The 15,662-nt window shown below is 38.4% G+C and overlaps 1 protein-coding gene across 1 annotated transcript; it reads right to left on the bottom strand.

The window, feature by feature from the left end:
• Positions 1–657: 657 nt before the first annotated feature.
• Positions 658–2,354, bottom strand: LOC148849302 (putative BOI-related E3 ubiquitin-protein ligase 2). The gene is made up of 2 exons (XM_088948600.1): positions 1,566–2,354; positions 658–1,434 (listed from the first exon to the last, which is right to left on the bottom strand). Exons 1-2 carry the CDS (start codon positions 1,857–1,859, stop codon positions 874–876), a joined length of 855 nt encoding a protein of 284 aa, XP_088804726.1. The 5' UTR covers positions 1,860–2,354; the 3' UTR covers positions 658–873.
• Between the last annotated feature and the right edge of the window lie 13,308 nt (positions 2,355–15,662).

Raw genomic sequence — 15,662 nt, 5'->3', positions numbered from 1 at the left:
CTTTATGTTTTGATCAGCCTGGAGCAGTGTTTTGGCTCTGGCGGTTTCTCACTTTCTCTTTATGTTTTGATCAGATAAAGGAGAGAGAAAATCATCCACATACATATAATATAGAATCAGAAGCCCAGGCCCTAGCCAGAGCTAGCAGCCCGCCCATCCCCACTCCCATTCCCTCTTCCTCAATAGCTCGTCCGGACTCCCAAGGCTTTTTCTCCGTCACTCTCTCTCCTTAACGGTATCCAATGAAAACTTACGTGGCAACTTCATCATTCACCAACCTAGCCAAAACCAACACAAACGACAATCCCGCATCATGAAACCTTATTCCACTTCTACTTGCGCGATGCAAAATACTAGCCACGTGGATTATACGACCAAAGTTATGGGATACAGGAATCTCTTGTAAACGTTTCGATTTTGCTTTCTTGCTTGGCGACCGGACCGGCGAGTCGCGATTCCCCGTGTGTTAATATGAAAATGAAGAGGGAAAAGCTTTTGCTTTAAATCCCCTTACCGTTTCATTATTTTCTTCTGTCAATTCAATACAGCACGCCACTGCAGCTGCCGCTGATGCTGCGGCATATAAAAACTTCCAAAAGCTGAGAACGACGAATCAAATCAATGAAAGAAGTAAAAAAAAGAACTGGAACACAACCGGAAAAACAAACTTAAAATCTATAAAAGGAAAAAAATAAATTGTCCGAGAAAGGAAATTATGCTCTGTTTTTCGTAATTAAGTCTTCGAGCTTTGATCTTTGATGGGTTGTTCAAGTACAGATGAATCCGAGAGCAGTTCATCCAAATATCAAAAATTTGCATTTCTTTTTCCTACCGTCTAAAGTAAATTTTTTTTTCGTGCTTTGTTTTTTCCACTCAGAGCATGAACACCTCTACGCTCGCCTTCTTTGGAGATTTACAGACAGGACAGGAATCGAGGAAGCCTTCACAGGACTTGCACGAACAGAGATGCCTGCAAGGAAGAAAAAGAACGCACGAAACTCGAGAATTACAGGCCTTGCAAGCCATCTTTTTCGTTTGTTCTTCCCCTTCAGTTCCGATTTCTCTTCCCGCCTCTTCCTCTCTGTCTCTTGCTGCCGCTCCTCCTCTGTTGCTGAACGCTTTATCCACCTCGCAACAAGACTCGGCGTCTTCGGCTCCGGAGGAAAAGCAACAGACGTTCTCTCTTAACTGTTCAAGAGTATTGCTGAGAGCTAAAACGATGGCTTCGTTCTCTCTGGCGACTCTCTGCCATGCTTGGCTCTCCATCTCCACTCTCTTCAAGCAATCTTCGAGTTCCATTGTCTTTTTGGCCGCTCTTGCTATGTATTCGTCCTTCTGTCTCAGTAAACTCTGCGTTTTCGATTCGATTCTCCTTAATAGGATTGCCAGTTGTTGCTTCCTTTGTTCTTGTAGAGTCGATCTCAGTCTCTCGTTCTGTTTCCACCCACCACAAAAAAATAAAATAAAATAAAATAAAAGAATAAGAAGCAAAATCCCATTTCAAAATTTTTAAGCTCCGAAGAGGAAGAAAACCCAATAAGAATTTGACTTTTATCTCTTCTCACCTGTAACTGGATAAAACGATCGATCTCCTCCTTCTGTTTCTCAATCTGACCCCTTAACGATCGAGAAAATGCCATGGAAGAATACTCCATTTCACTGTTACCAAAACACTGATTTTGATCTCTCTGTTGATTCCGTAGCTGCTGCTGCTGCATCTGCTGCGGTTGTTGTTGTTGTTGTTGTTGTTGTTGGAGATTGAGATAAAAATCACAAAACCCACCATTGGTATCCATCCACTCCTGTGAGCCATACCAATAAAAGCCAGGATTCCCCAAATACTGAGCTTGAACGGCCATAACCAGAACAAACGTCGAGCAACAAGCACACACACAAACTCCTGAACTACCAAAGAAGAAGGAGGAGAGGAAGCTGGTTAGATGTTGTTAGATCAGAAGAGGCGCGTGATTTCTGTCTTCCAAATCGAACATGAATTTGCTCTCTTGAATTGATTGTGGGAGGAAGAAAACAAAAAGCAAAAGAAGGGGTGTAAAAGGAACATATCGATCTCCTATTTATAGGATACTTACAATAATAATATTTACGTTGGCAATAGAGTCCACAATCGAAATTATCTAAGCTTAGTTTAATTGATAACTAGAGAAAGAAAAGTCTGAAGAGAGAGAGAGAGAGAATAAAGAAAGCCTAGGATTCTCGGGTTCGAGTGTTTCGATCTTCTCTCCCATAAAATAAGCGTTCAAAGGAAGGATGGAGAAGAGGGGAGACGTGAGTGAACAATATGATGGAGCGGTCAGGTAGGGTACGTACACATGCAGATTTTGTGACAAAGAAACTTTTGGGGGTCAGAGATATCAACGGGGGTGAAAGAGAAATTCAATTCATGGTGAAAGAGTCAGATTTGTCAGTTCCGCCCTTGGAAACAGCTGAAGAATAGGGTTTTTTAATTTATTTTATTTTTTGTTTTGTATTAAAATATAAAAACCCTCCTGAGAGTTTACTTTCACAAAAATATATCCTACGGTATTGAAAAAACCTCCAGTTACCTCCCTCTGGTAATTCCGTAATTATACTGAAAACATTACCTAATGCATTAGTTTTAAAAAATTGGCTATTTTACACTTGTATTTATTAATTTATATAAAAATTTATTAAAATATTCCTAAAAGAAAATTTCAATTTTAATTAAAATATTCCCTAAATCACATTGAAGAGATGAGTTTAGAAGAATAAATCTGACATTTTAAATTATATTGAAAGATGTTTTAATAAATTGTAATAATAATTTTAGTGATTTTGAAGTTAGGCAACTACAAATTTTTTGTGAAATAATAGGGGGTTTTTGTTAAAGTGAAACCCCTAAAGGAGATTATTTTGATTATCAGAAACTACAGTGGGAGCTTTTATATTTTACTTTATTGTTTCGTTAATAATAGTAATATTTGTTACTATAATTTATGGAACACAAAATCACCGGAGGAAATAACGGTACGGTGAGAGGTCGTAAAAAGGGAAAGCAGGAAAAAACACAGAAATAATAACTGCATTGGAGATTATGGTCCACGTGTAAGGCATGCACTGTTTGTGTTTTGGGTTGGTCCCACTATTGCGCTATCACGCTGATCCTAAGAATAGTTGGACCGTTCCTTGCATCTCATTCTGGGTATCAGATATGGTAAAGGATTAGTGGATTACTTTCGGTAGGGGTGATTTGGGACGGATTGGAATAGGAATTTATTAAATTTTAAATCCGACGTAGCTCTTACAAATTGGGATGGCAATCAATTTTTATGCAATTTGCGGTGGGTAAAGAGTTGGTAGAAAAAGTGAGTAGGACATGTGGGCTCTTTCTATTCACTCTGATGGGACTATTTTTTTTTACTGGGTGGGAATGGGTTTTGGGGATTTTCTAGCGTGAAATATGATATTGGGTTAAATCTGAACCTCTCCAATTTGTATATTGTTAGAAATTATATAAACTTTATGGAGTTCAGATATGCGCCCTACAAGGGGCGCCCCACGACGTGTCACAGCAGATCATCTCCACCATGTATGGAAGAATTTTTTGTACATCATTGGGAGATGTTATCAGTACACAGTGGGGATGTTGTATGGGACGTTGTGGGACGCCCCTCTTGTGGGGCGTAGGACGTAGATGTTAACTCAACTTTATGTATTATGTGTTAAATTTAATAATGTTTTGAGTTTTATGTGAATGATAATTGATAATATATAATTTATGTGTTTTTTTATTTATCTTAATCAAATAATTAGAAAATTTGTTATTTATTTGTATTGTTTTATTTATTTATTATTTATATATAACAAGAAATAATGGAAAAATCAATGTAGGTTTTAAACCCAATCTGCTCCTACCCTTGAATAGGGGGAGGGTAGGGTCAGGGAGAAATTTGCATTTTTATGTGCATGAAGGATTTTGTGAATACGAGTCCAACACAGATGGACTAGGTTCAATCCAATCCAAACAAATGTTATGACCATTTTGCACCAATCAAATTCAATGCCTGGACTGTTAAGCGCATTCAAATTGTTTCTAACTCAAATTTGGTCCATTGGCACCTGTATTCTTATCTTCTATGAATGGACTGGATATTGGTCAATCTGATTTAATCTAATTTAATAAATTGAGAAATTTAGAAATTAAGGCCATGCGATTAGTGATCCATAATTTGAAAAAGACAAGTTGAAGGAAAAGCAGTCCCAGTCAATCCTATAAGACTGTTTGATTTGTCTTTCTTATTTATTTCTATCAGCCAAACATAGCGTAAGGGGAAAGTATAAGAAAAGAAAAGGACCCGAAGAACTTTGGATAAATGCTTACCACTAATTAATGAAAACCAAATAAAAAGTTTGATGCCTTTAAATATATTGATCCTCAATGACAATTTATATATTGCATTCATGGTCCACCGATCCGGACAGTTTGAGTTGATTGACCTGGAGCACCATCTAGATCGATCGAGAACTTAGTGACGAGACTGAGAAAATATTATAATAAGGTAGAAGCTAGACCAAATACCAATGGGATATGGTGTGAAGCCCAAAGCCAAAGATGCGGGAGTAGATGGCGGGAATTGAATTTGGGAAGAATCGCAGCATTGATATGAGCAGTCAAAAGTTGTTAGCTGTTGTATAATTCTCGCTCTGCTCTGGTTCTGATTATCGCAAATTGTCACACTCATCGGCAACTCAATTAAATATTTAAACATGCCATTGTATTACTTAAATTGCCCTTTATTTTATTATAAATGATTCAATACATTTACACAATCAAGGAATTCGTCCTTCGGTAGATGAGGAGCACTTAGTATTCTTGAAATTTGGGGGGTGTTTGATTTTTGGATTTTCCAAAAGAAAAGTTGGTTAATGAGATTTTGATTTTTATTGACCAAGATATTGATGTCCTTTTTTTAGTTTATGGGGAGTTCAAGGAAAATTTATGATTTCTATCTTCCAAATGGGAAAAAAATTTGTCAACACTTGGACAGGACAAATTTACCCCTTTTAATAATAGATTTTTATGACTAAAATAGCCATTGTCTTGTTTACCTAAGAAATAGAAGAACATGGATAAATGTGATGAATGCATTTACTCAGATAAATAACTTCTCCAAAAGTGAATGGGGCCTTAGTAAGTTGTTGACAACTTGATCTCTTCCATATGCCACCTATGTCTATGGGACTCATTTCATTTGTCCAAAATTGTTAAGTGCTGGTCAAAGAATTCTTGACTACAACTCCAGGGGATGACTTTGAGATGACAGGGCATCTTAAAATAGGAGGTGATTTAGTTGTGGGTTTGGACCTCTTTTACCACTATTATAGTTTAATCTCAAGGAAGAAGACGATGAACAATATTTTCTATTGAAGGGTAATTTCAAGATTTTAAAATTTTTAAATCACATGTAGCATCGCATGCATCAGATAAGTGACAAAATGTTATCGATGAAGCCTAAAGTGGCAGTTTTCAGGAGCTTAAATACTAAAGATTATTCCCAAAGTACAGGATACTATATATTTTGCAATTTAACCTTTATATTAATATGGGATTTCCACTTTCATAAGCCCTTCTATGTGTATACCATGGTTTTCGAAAACTGGACCAGACTGGATGGTCAGACCAGAAAAATCGGGAACCACTCAGGTGAATGGTTCTGTTTTACCCCAAAAACATTATTTTCCCAAAAATTGTTGATTTGATCAACAAACTACTGACAAACCATGCAATAATTTGGTCATTTTTATTTTTATTTTTATCAAAATAAGCCATCTATTTGATAACAATCATACTGTTTGACCCGAGAACTAACCCTGACTGTATACAACACATCAACACATTACATCTGAATATCTCCATCTTAAATGCATGCATTTATATCTATATCTACATCTATATATATTATATGGAACGAATATTTGCCTTTTGTTCCGTATAAGTTATAAAAAAGTACAATACTCTATACAATTCATAATTAATACTTACTTACACTCTGCTTTTATAATAGTGTAATAAAATGAAATTCTTGGAGTCAGGACCCAACTTAACTTATCAAACCCCAACGGTCTCAAATGAATACAAGACATATGTCCACACTCCACACTTGGGCGCGATTCCAACGACACAATAGTCTAAAAGATCCCTGTGTATATAGAGACAGAAAGAGATGGTTGCTCATACTAAAGTCTTAAATCTCTTAGGTCATGATGTTACACTTCCCAATGCCTTTCTGTGTGTGCATGGTGTGGCCTTGATTGAAGAACAAGGAGACGACCCAACACAGAGAGAGAGAGACCCAAGGACGACATAGTTGAGAGCTCACATCCCATGTGATTGCCCACCTACTTGGGGGCCCATTCGTCCGCTCTTGCTTGGCCTATTAGTGTGGGACCACAGGCTCCTTCCATGTGAACACGATAACAAATCAGAGTCTTGTTTCTTCTTTCTTCTCCTCTTTTAACATTCTTATTATTCGTTTGACCATCTGGGTAGTACGTGAAACAATGTTCTGTAGAAAGGGAGGTGTTACTGAGACAACATCAAAGATTTCTTCTTCCTAAATCCTAGCTTGTTGAAGGAATCATCTCTGCAACTTCTCTCACCATCTATCTCGTCCACACTGCTTTCTCCTTTCCCTTTCCGCTCTCTTTCTTTGTACCCGTTTCCATATATAGTGTAACTGATTGATGTTCTTTCTGTTTTTACTATTTGTTTCGGATGGACATATATCGGGCTACAACTATTAGTTGGTCGTGTATTCATGTTCACGTACAGATGTTGACGTTTTTCGAACAAACCGGATGGCCAGATTGCATTCAATCGAATTCGAACATATTGAACTAGGGGTACTACAACCGAATCGAGTCAAATTGAGCCGAGTATTAGGCTGTTCGAGTTCAAGTTCGATCAAAAAATACAGAGCTCAAGTCGTATTTGGTTCGAACTCAGCTCAAATTAACAAAACTGACCCGGAATTGGAACCATTTTTGCTACCGGTTTCTGCGTTGACAGTTCAACTGTCTAGTTCGAATGGATGAATTATTTCATGTTGGATTTTAATCTTATTAGAAATTAAATCCAATGGGTTTGATTGGTCAATTACATGAGAAATTACTCCTACATATTTGTTTTGAAAAACAACTTTTCTCTTATTAAAATCAGTTTTGAAGTTGTTCCACATTGGAAAATTACAAGTTTTGTTTTAGATTTCTAAATAGGATCTGATTTTCACTCCTTAGAAATAGAAGATGAGATTATGGAGGCTTGCTACTGTTTGATTATCCCTATTCTTGTGGTTTGTTCTCACCCAAAGAAAAACTGTGTTTATTTTTCTTGCTACTGACCGGGACCTATCATTGGTACCAGAGCAAGGTTTGAATGGCAACTAACGAGAATTGAAATTTTAGAGAAAGGACTTGGAGGAATCCAAGAGGGGATGCAGAAGTTGGAAGTGGGAATAACGGATAAAATTCAACGCTTGGAAGGCACCATCGTTCGGCTATCTGAGGCTTTGCTTTCGAGCCACGGTTCACCCAGTCACAACAACGATAATCAGGAAGCACAGAGTCGAACACGCAGAGATACCAACGACAGCAACAGACCCTTCTCCTCAAAGATTGCAAAGCTTGAATTTCCCAAATTTTTTGGAGATGACCCGACGGAATGGCTCAACCGTGTGAATCAATTTTTTGAGTTCCAGGAGATTGCCGAAGACCAGAAAATTCGCTTAGCCTCCTTTTACCTCGAAAGAGAAGCAAATCAGTGGTGGCAATGGCTGCGGAAGGCACTCAACAAGGAAATTCATCCTGATATGCAAACCCTTTTGAAGCAATTTTCAGGAGTGTTTGAGGAGCCCACTTGTTTGCTACCAGCTCGCGAAGTTGAGCATACCATTCCCATCAAAGAAGGAACTGAAGCCATAAATGTGAGACCCTATTGATATGCACATTTTCAGAAGGCAAAAATAGAGTGTCAAGTTCAAGACAGGTTGAACGCAGGTCTAATACGTCCCAGTACAAGCCCCTTTTCAACACTAGTGCTCCTCGTGAAGAAAAAGGATGGGACATGGCGCTTTGCACAGATTATCGAGCACTCAATGCTATCACAATTAAAGATCGCTTCTCAATCCCTACCGTAGATGACATGCTAGATGAGCTATACGGTGCTGCGTTCTTCACCAAGCTTGACCTAAGGGCAGGGTATCACCAAATCAGAGTCAGTAGACCTGTTCATGGGCCAGGCCGGGCTCGGGCCGGGCTGGGCTTTGACTCTTTATTAACAAAAAAATGTTAGGCCCAAGCCCGAGCCCGGCCCGACCAATAGGCCTACAACTTGGGCTCAAGCCCGGCCTTGATAAAAAGCCCGAAGCCCGACATAATAAAAGAAATTCGAATTTTTCCCTATTCAAATGGACATTTTCTATTTTAATTTAGATGTTTTTTCCCCTATTTAAATGAACATTGGGCCTACAAGTGAATCGACAACATTCTCAAATAAAAATATTTATTCAAATGGACATCACATAGGGTTTTTACTTAGGTTTAACTATAGGTCGGGCCAGGTTTACTTATGTTTAACTATAGGTCGGGCCGGGCTATTTTGGCAAAGCCCGAGCCCGGCTTGAATTTTATGCAAGCTGGGCTTTTTGGCTCGAGGTTAAGCCCGCGGGCCAAAAAGCCTATTCAAACCCGTATGGGGGTCGGGCCGGGCCGGGCTGGCCTGTTGGGCCACTCGGCACATGAACAGGTCTAAGAATCAGTGCTCCTGAAGTGCCAAAAACTGCTTTTCGCACCCACAACGGCCATTATGAATACTTAGTGATGTCATTCGGCCTTTGCAATGCTCCTTCTACATTCCAAGCAGTGATGAACTCTATCTTTCGTCCTTATTTATGAAAGTTTATTCTTGTATTTTTTATGACATTTTGATATATAGTCCTACATGGAAAAAACATCTGGAGCATGTTTAACATACACTTAGTATTTTGAAGCAGCATAGGTTCTTTGTCAAGTTAAGTAAATGTGTTTTTGGCAAGCAAGAGCTGGAATATTTGGGGCATATTGTTACACACCAAGGTGTAAAGGTGGATGACAAGAAAATTGAAACTATGGTGACTTGGCCGAAACCTGCAAACATCACAGAATTACGTGGTTTCTTGGGCTTAACAGGTTACTACCGCAAGTTTGTTCAAGGTTATGGCATAATAGCCCGTCCATTAACAAAGTTACTCAAGAAGGGAAAATTCCAATGGCATGAGGAGGCCGAGACAACTTTCCTTGCATTAAAGCAAGCCATGACTACCACAACCACATTAGCTATGCCCAACTTTGCAGAACCTTTTACCATAGAAACGGATGCATTAGGTGATGGGATTGGCACGGTTCTGATTCAAAACAACAAGCCTATAGCTTACATGAACAGGGCATTGGGAGTGACAAAGCAATCATGGTCCACCTATGCTAAGGAGATGTTGGCCATAGTGGAAGCTATTCGATTATGGAGGCCATATTTATTGGGGCGGAAATTCTACATCAAGACTAATCAACGGAGCCTAAGGTTCTTCTTGGACCAGCGGGTTGCAACTCCAGAACAACAAAATTACTGGTTTATGACTTTGAAATCATCTATTGTCCTGCACACGAGAATTCAGCAGCAGATGCATTGCCAAGGAGGAGTGATAGCCCATTGTTAAATGCCATTCATTTCTCAGCTGTGAATATATGGGATGACATTCGACAAGCTATTAAAGTTGACAACTACTAACAAACAATGGGAAAAAGGGCAAGTGACAGTCCACACAGCTCTTTTACATGGTGTGACGAATTACTTTTATACTAGAGAAGAATTGTGGTTCCTGCCGACCCAACATTAAGAGCTCGATTATTGTATGAAGTCCACGACTCCAAGATTGGGGGGACATTCAGGGGTCTTAAGAACATATAAAAGACTACACCAACAATTCTAATGGCCACAAATGTACAAAGTCGTGCATGATTATGTTCAAAAGTGTGAAGTCTACCAACGTATCAAAGCAGACATTGCAACACCAGTTGGACTTTTGCAACCTCTACCCATCCCTAGCCAAGTATGGGATGATATCACTCTTGATTTCATTGAAGGACTACCAAACTCAAATGGAAAAGACACCATCTTAGTGGTTATTGACAGGCTCAGAAAGTTTGCTCATTTTCTTCCCTTAACACATCCATTTACAGCTAAAGTGGTGGCAGAAAAGTTTGTTGAGAACATTGTTAAGCTTCATGGGATGCCTCGATCCATCATCAGTGATCGAGACCCAATTTTCATTAGTACTTTTTGGCAGATTTTTCAAGTTATCGGGTTCCAAATTGATGCTTAGTTCATCTTACCATCCACAAATGGATGGTCAATCCGAGGTCGTTAACCACTGTGTTGAGCAATATCTCTATTGCTTTGTTCATCAATGGCCACGCAAGTGGAGCACATATTTAGCTTGGGATGAATACTGGTACAATACTACATACCATGCATTTACAAAAAATGACTCCATTTAAGGCACTTTATGGCTTACCACCTTCAATTCCAACATATGACAATAGCTCTTCCCCCGTACATGAAGTTGACCAAAGCCTCATCACCCGTGACGAGTTACTCCACCAACTCAAGACCAACCTGGAAACCTCCATTAATCAGATGAAGCAAATAGCAGACTCAAAACGTCGAGAGGTTTCTTTTGAAGTAGGTGATATGGTCCTTAAGTTGCAACCTTATCGTCAGCAAACGGTCTTCAAGTGAGCTCACTAGAAGTTATCAAGTCGTTTTATGGCCCTTTTCCCATTCTGCAAAAGATAGGACTAGTGGCGTACAAATTGCAGCTGCCGGCAACAACAAGAATTCACCTAGTGTTCCATGTGTCTTTGCTCAAGCGATATGTTGGAGACCAAACCAATCATCCCCTCGACTTGCCTCCAGTGAATGATGATGGAGTTATTATTTTAGAACCTCAGCAAGTTCTTGATCAATGTTGGGTCAAACGCGGTGGTAATTTTGTCGAAGAATGTTTAGTTCGTTGGAAGCATTTTCCTACTGAAGATGCCATTTGGGAAGCTACAAAACGGTTGCGTCAACAATTTCCTAACTTGGAGCTTGAGGACAAGCTCCCTCTCGAGGGGATGGGCATTGATAAGCCCAGAAGGTCCACTTGAACCCCCAAGCCCAACCCAAAGTATATGTGACATCAACCAGTGCATAATTGTGTCCAGTTGGTGTCCAGTTTGCTTAAGTTGTGTAGTTATGTATTTATGTGTTTAAGTTATAGTGGTATGTGTTTATGTGGTAGTGGGAAACTGGGTCTTCTAATCGGTCGTTTATTTGATGTAGTGTGTCAATGTAGTGGGTGACCGGGTCTCCTAGAGACTTGGCCATTAGCTTTGTTCAATCTTTCAGTTGTTGGTACTGGTTGTTTAAAAAGGGGTGAGCAGACATGAATGAATCAGAGAAGTATTATCCCTATTCTTGTGGTTTGTTCTCACCCAAAGAAGAACTGTGCTTATTTTTTTTGCTACTAACTAGGACCTATCAACTTTCCTCGCGCCCGTGTGGCTTGTGAAGGGCGGGTTTAGTTTTTTGGTGCAATGCTGACCATTGATGTGATCAACGGCCACGATTCGATCAGTCGTGATCAAGAGGCACAGTTCAATTTGCTACAATCTTATAAGATGTTTCTTCGAAGACTCTTCAACTTTGTTGGTTGCAGATTCTCGCCCATGCCTCACTCTTCCAAGTTTCAGTGACCCCATTTCCCAACATTCCAACTTAAGAAATAAAAAAATAATTAAGATAAAAATTACCAAAACTGTTGAATGGATCAACGGGTTGATCAAATCAATGATTTTTATCTAAAGATCGGGTTAGGGTGAAACAAAACCGATTGTTTGGATGGTTCTAGGCCGAATGGGTCAGCAGTGGTTCGAAAAACACTACAAATTAATGCTCATGAGCTATTCAAACTCGGCTTGACTAAAGATGATTACAAATAAATTAGTATTAAAAATTATAAAAAAATAATATAAAGTATATTAAAAGTTATAGATTAATTGATATTTTAGATACTATAAATAAAATTATATTATGAAAATCAACTATAAATGTATTTATTTATATTATAATATGTTAGTGTCAAAAAATTAATATTTATTTATATTATAAATATAAATATATAAATATAATATTTTATTACGAACTTGATTATGCTTGTGAGCCACTCGAGCCAGTTATTGCAAAATTCGAACTCAACTTGATGAAGTACTTGACTCGAGTTAAACTCGACTCAAACTCAATTACTATGAATCGCTCCCGAGACCGAGTAACTCACGAATAGGCTCTACTCATTTACCCCCCTAGGCATTGAACCCACTCCCCCAAAGTAAAACCCGCATATAGGAGTGCAACTTGGGTGGGCCCAGCCCGAGCTCGAACCAACCCAGCTCAAAATTTTATACGGGCTGGGCTTAGGTCTAAGAAATCGAGTTTTTATATTTTTTGGGCCAGACTCAGGCCTAACCTTAAACCCAAGTTTTAGGGTCGGGCCTGGGTTGACTATAAACCTAACCCAACCCACCCGACTTGCACCCCCTACCCGCAGACTGATTCACATTTGTTCCTAAAACAGAAATGGGTTGTTTTATATACTCAACCCGGTTTAGAGAAGGTCCATATAAGTGTTTTAAAAAAGTATTTACCAGACCCGACAAGATGAGCAGTGGAGAGTGGAGACAAGCGGGAAAGGTGGTCAGTTCAAGCGTTATTAGAGGGAGTGATAATTGTATATCATGGAATGTAGCTAAGTAAGTAGCTACTTTCTTCTTCTCAACCTTCTATACTGTTTGTCATTTGTTTCTGCACAAAGGGACCGTCTCACGTTGTTGCTATGCTACGTGGGTGCCTGAGCATGACAAAGGGTCCCACCAATAGCGAGATATCGCCGGTAAAAAAGCCAACTTTATTGTGTTGAGCTTGTAAATCTCATAATTGTATCGAAATCTTAGAGATATTGACGAAAAGCTGTGGTTCAAAGCTCAAACAGGAAAAAGGTATGTTTGTTTGGTGTTTGATACTATCATTAATTAAAAGGTGATGGGGCCGATGTTGATTTCCTCGATTAAATTTCTGTAAAATCACTGTTTTTTAAGGTCACTCATATTGTTCATGAGTTATGAGTTTATGAGAATTATCTCTCTTATTCATGTTAGATGTTTAGTCATCTAAAAATAATTAGAATCTATATCAGAAGAAGAATCATTGAATTTGTTTTCTTTCTTTAGCCCCAATTTATTGGTTTTTAATTATTGACGTGGATTCAATGTGGCATCTATATATGAGAAATCGGCATTGATGTCGGACTCACATCAAAATTTCAAGAAGTAGCTATGTTTTTTCCTTGTTTCTTTGGCTGATTATACTGATTTCTGAGAAATCAATAAAAAAATAATCCCTAAATCGGTTTGAGTGAGGATAGGCCTGTAAATGGTATTCGAAAATCCGAATTTAAATCGGCCTGAGTGAGGATAGGCCTCATCCTTTGCCTCTCCTCAATTCTCTCCCGTATCTCATCTAATCATCTTATCTTCTATCTCCTTTCTTTCAAATCTCGATTCATTATCGCAACCATTTGAGCAACTACCATCACCAACAGGCAACAGCAACGCCAGTGACAGCGGTCGAGTGGCAATCATTATCTTCTCTATCTCTCATTCGCCGCATTGCCATCGTCACTGATAGTAGTCTCAACAGCAACCACCATCATTGATGACAACCATCATCTTCTCCATCTCTCCTTCGCTGTCGCTGCACCACCATCACTGCTCATCGGCCACCACTGCCATTAGTCGAATTCGAATCGAATCGAATATTCGATTTAATAATTGAAATCGAATTCGAACTCAAAGATTTAATATCCATCGGATATCGAATTGAATTTGAATATTAATGTTCATAATTGGTTTCGAATTCAAATCTAGCTTGATTAGATTTGAATTTGATTCGTTTATAGGCCTAAGTGAGGAATCACAATATTCGGTGGTTCCGATTTTTGTTGGGTGAGGTGGTATCTTACATGGCGGGGGTGACAATGTATTCCAATGCTTTAATAAGAAATAATCACTCTTAAAAATCAATACTAAACAATCTTAAAAGCGATTTCTGAAAAATTGATTGACAACTACCGACTTTAAAAAAAAAAAATCAGGTGTAAAAAATCATCATATGCCAAACATTACTCAAAGGTATTGATATTGTAGTGTTAAAGAAACGTTGAGCATGGATTGGATTGAATAGAGGTGGAAATGCGGTAGCGGTACCTTGACGTAAGCCCAACCACACGCTCAACGTTCCGAGGCTGAAGCTGGATAGGGTTAGCCCGGGGGTACGTATGAGCTGATCAAATCAAGTTACTTGCTCTAATTGAACACCAATTCAAAGGATTCATCAGAACACGGATGGGATGAATTTGCCCAACCCTATCAGCTTTCCACGTGGCAAAAGAATCCCTATGAGTGCTGGACCTTCCAAACGAAGACTGCCAATGGCCAAATGGACAATTCTTGTGATGGTCTGAAACTTTTAATTAATGGCGGCACTGGAAAACCGGGACGTAAGGGCCCACATTGATATCCGAACATTAACATAAACATTGTTATAATCTCTGACTGAATTAATTACTTGAATGTTAGCCACATTGTTGGAATAGAGAGATGACAAAAATCATTAAGGCATATTATAGTATATACCATCTGATGGCATCCCTCCTAATCTTACAGCTTTAAAATAAACTTGGTCAAATGTAGACCATGAACAAGTTGGTGTGATATTACTACCCTTGTGTAAGAACAATTTCTTCAAAAGGATGGATTTTGGTGTGGGGACAGGTTTTGAGATTCTACAATTTATATGGATGTAGGTAAAATATAATATTAGGTTAAATTCGATTTTTCTTAACCCTTATATTGTTAGAAAGAATATGAATTCTATGTATTAGGTGTTATTTTGTTAAATATAATACTATTTTGAATTTTATGTGAAAAATAATTGATTGTCTGTGTTTTTTATATTTTTCTTAATTAAATTACTGAAAATCTTGTTATTTTATCTTACTATTTTATGTATTTATTACTTTTATATAATAAGAAACAATAAGAAATTAGATGTAGGTTTTAGAATCAACCCGCCCCACTCTTGAATGCAAAGAGAGTAGGGTTGAGTAGGGTTTTGCATTTTCATGTGTAGGAGGATTTGAATTCTCAAAGTACCATGGTTTTTAAAATTGAACTGGTCAGGGGTTCGGTTATCGGGTCGAATAATTGTCCCATTTTGATGAAAAAAAATTAAAGATAAATAAAAAATGGTTAATCGCCCTGGTCAGCAGTTTGCTGACCAAAATCAATGGTTTTTTGAAAAATCCCGATTTTGAAAAAAAACGAAACTGATCACCTAATCAGTTCCTGGTTTTTTTGGTCTGATTGTCTGGTCTAATCTGATTTTGAAAACCATGCAAAATACAACCCGCCCTACTCTTAAATGCTAAGAGGGTAGGATCAGTAGGGTTTTGCATTTTTCATTTAAGGAAGAATTTAAATTCTTTAAATACAAC

The sequence above is a fragment of the Nelumbo lutea genome, chromosome 6, assembly GCF_056320005.1.
Source record: "Nelumbo lutea isolate HS-2025 chromosome 6, American lotus-T2T, whole genome shotgun sequence".
In the NCBI taxonomy this organism is placed as follows: Eukaryota; Viridiplantae; Streptophyta; class Magnoliopsida; order Proteales; family Nelumbonaceae; genus Nelumbo; species Nelumbo lutea.
The sequence above is the reverse complement of the archived record's forward strand: the minus strand, read 5'-3'. Positions and strand labels throughout refer to the sequence as shown.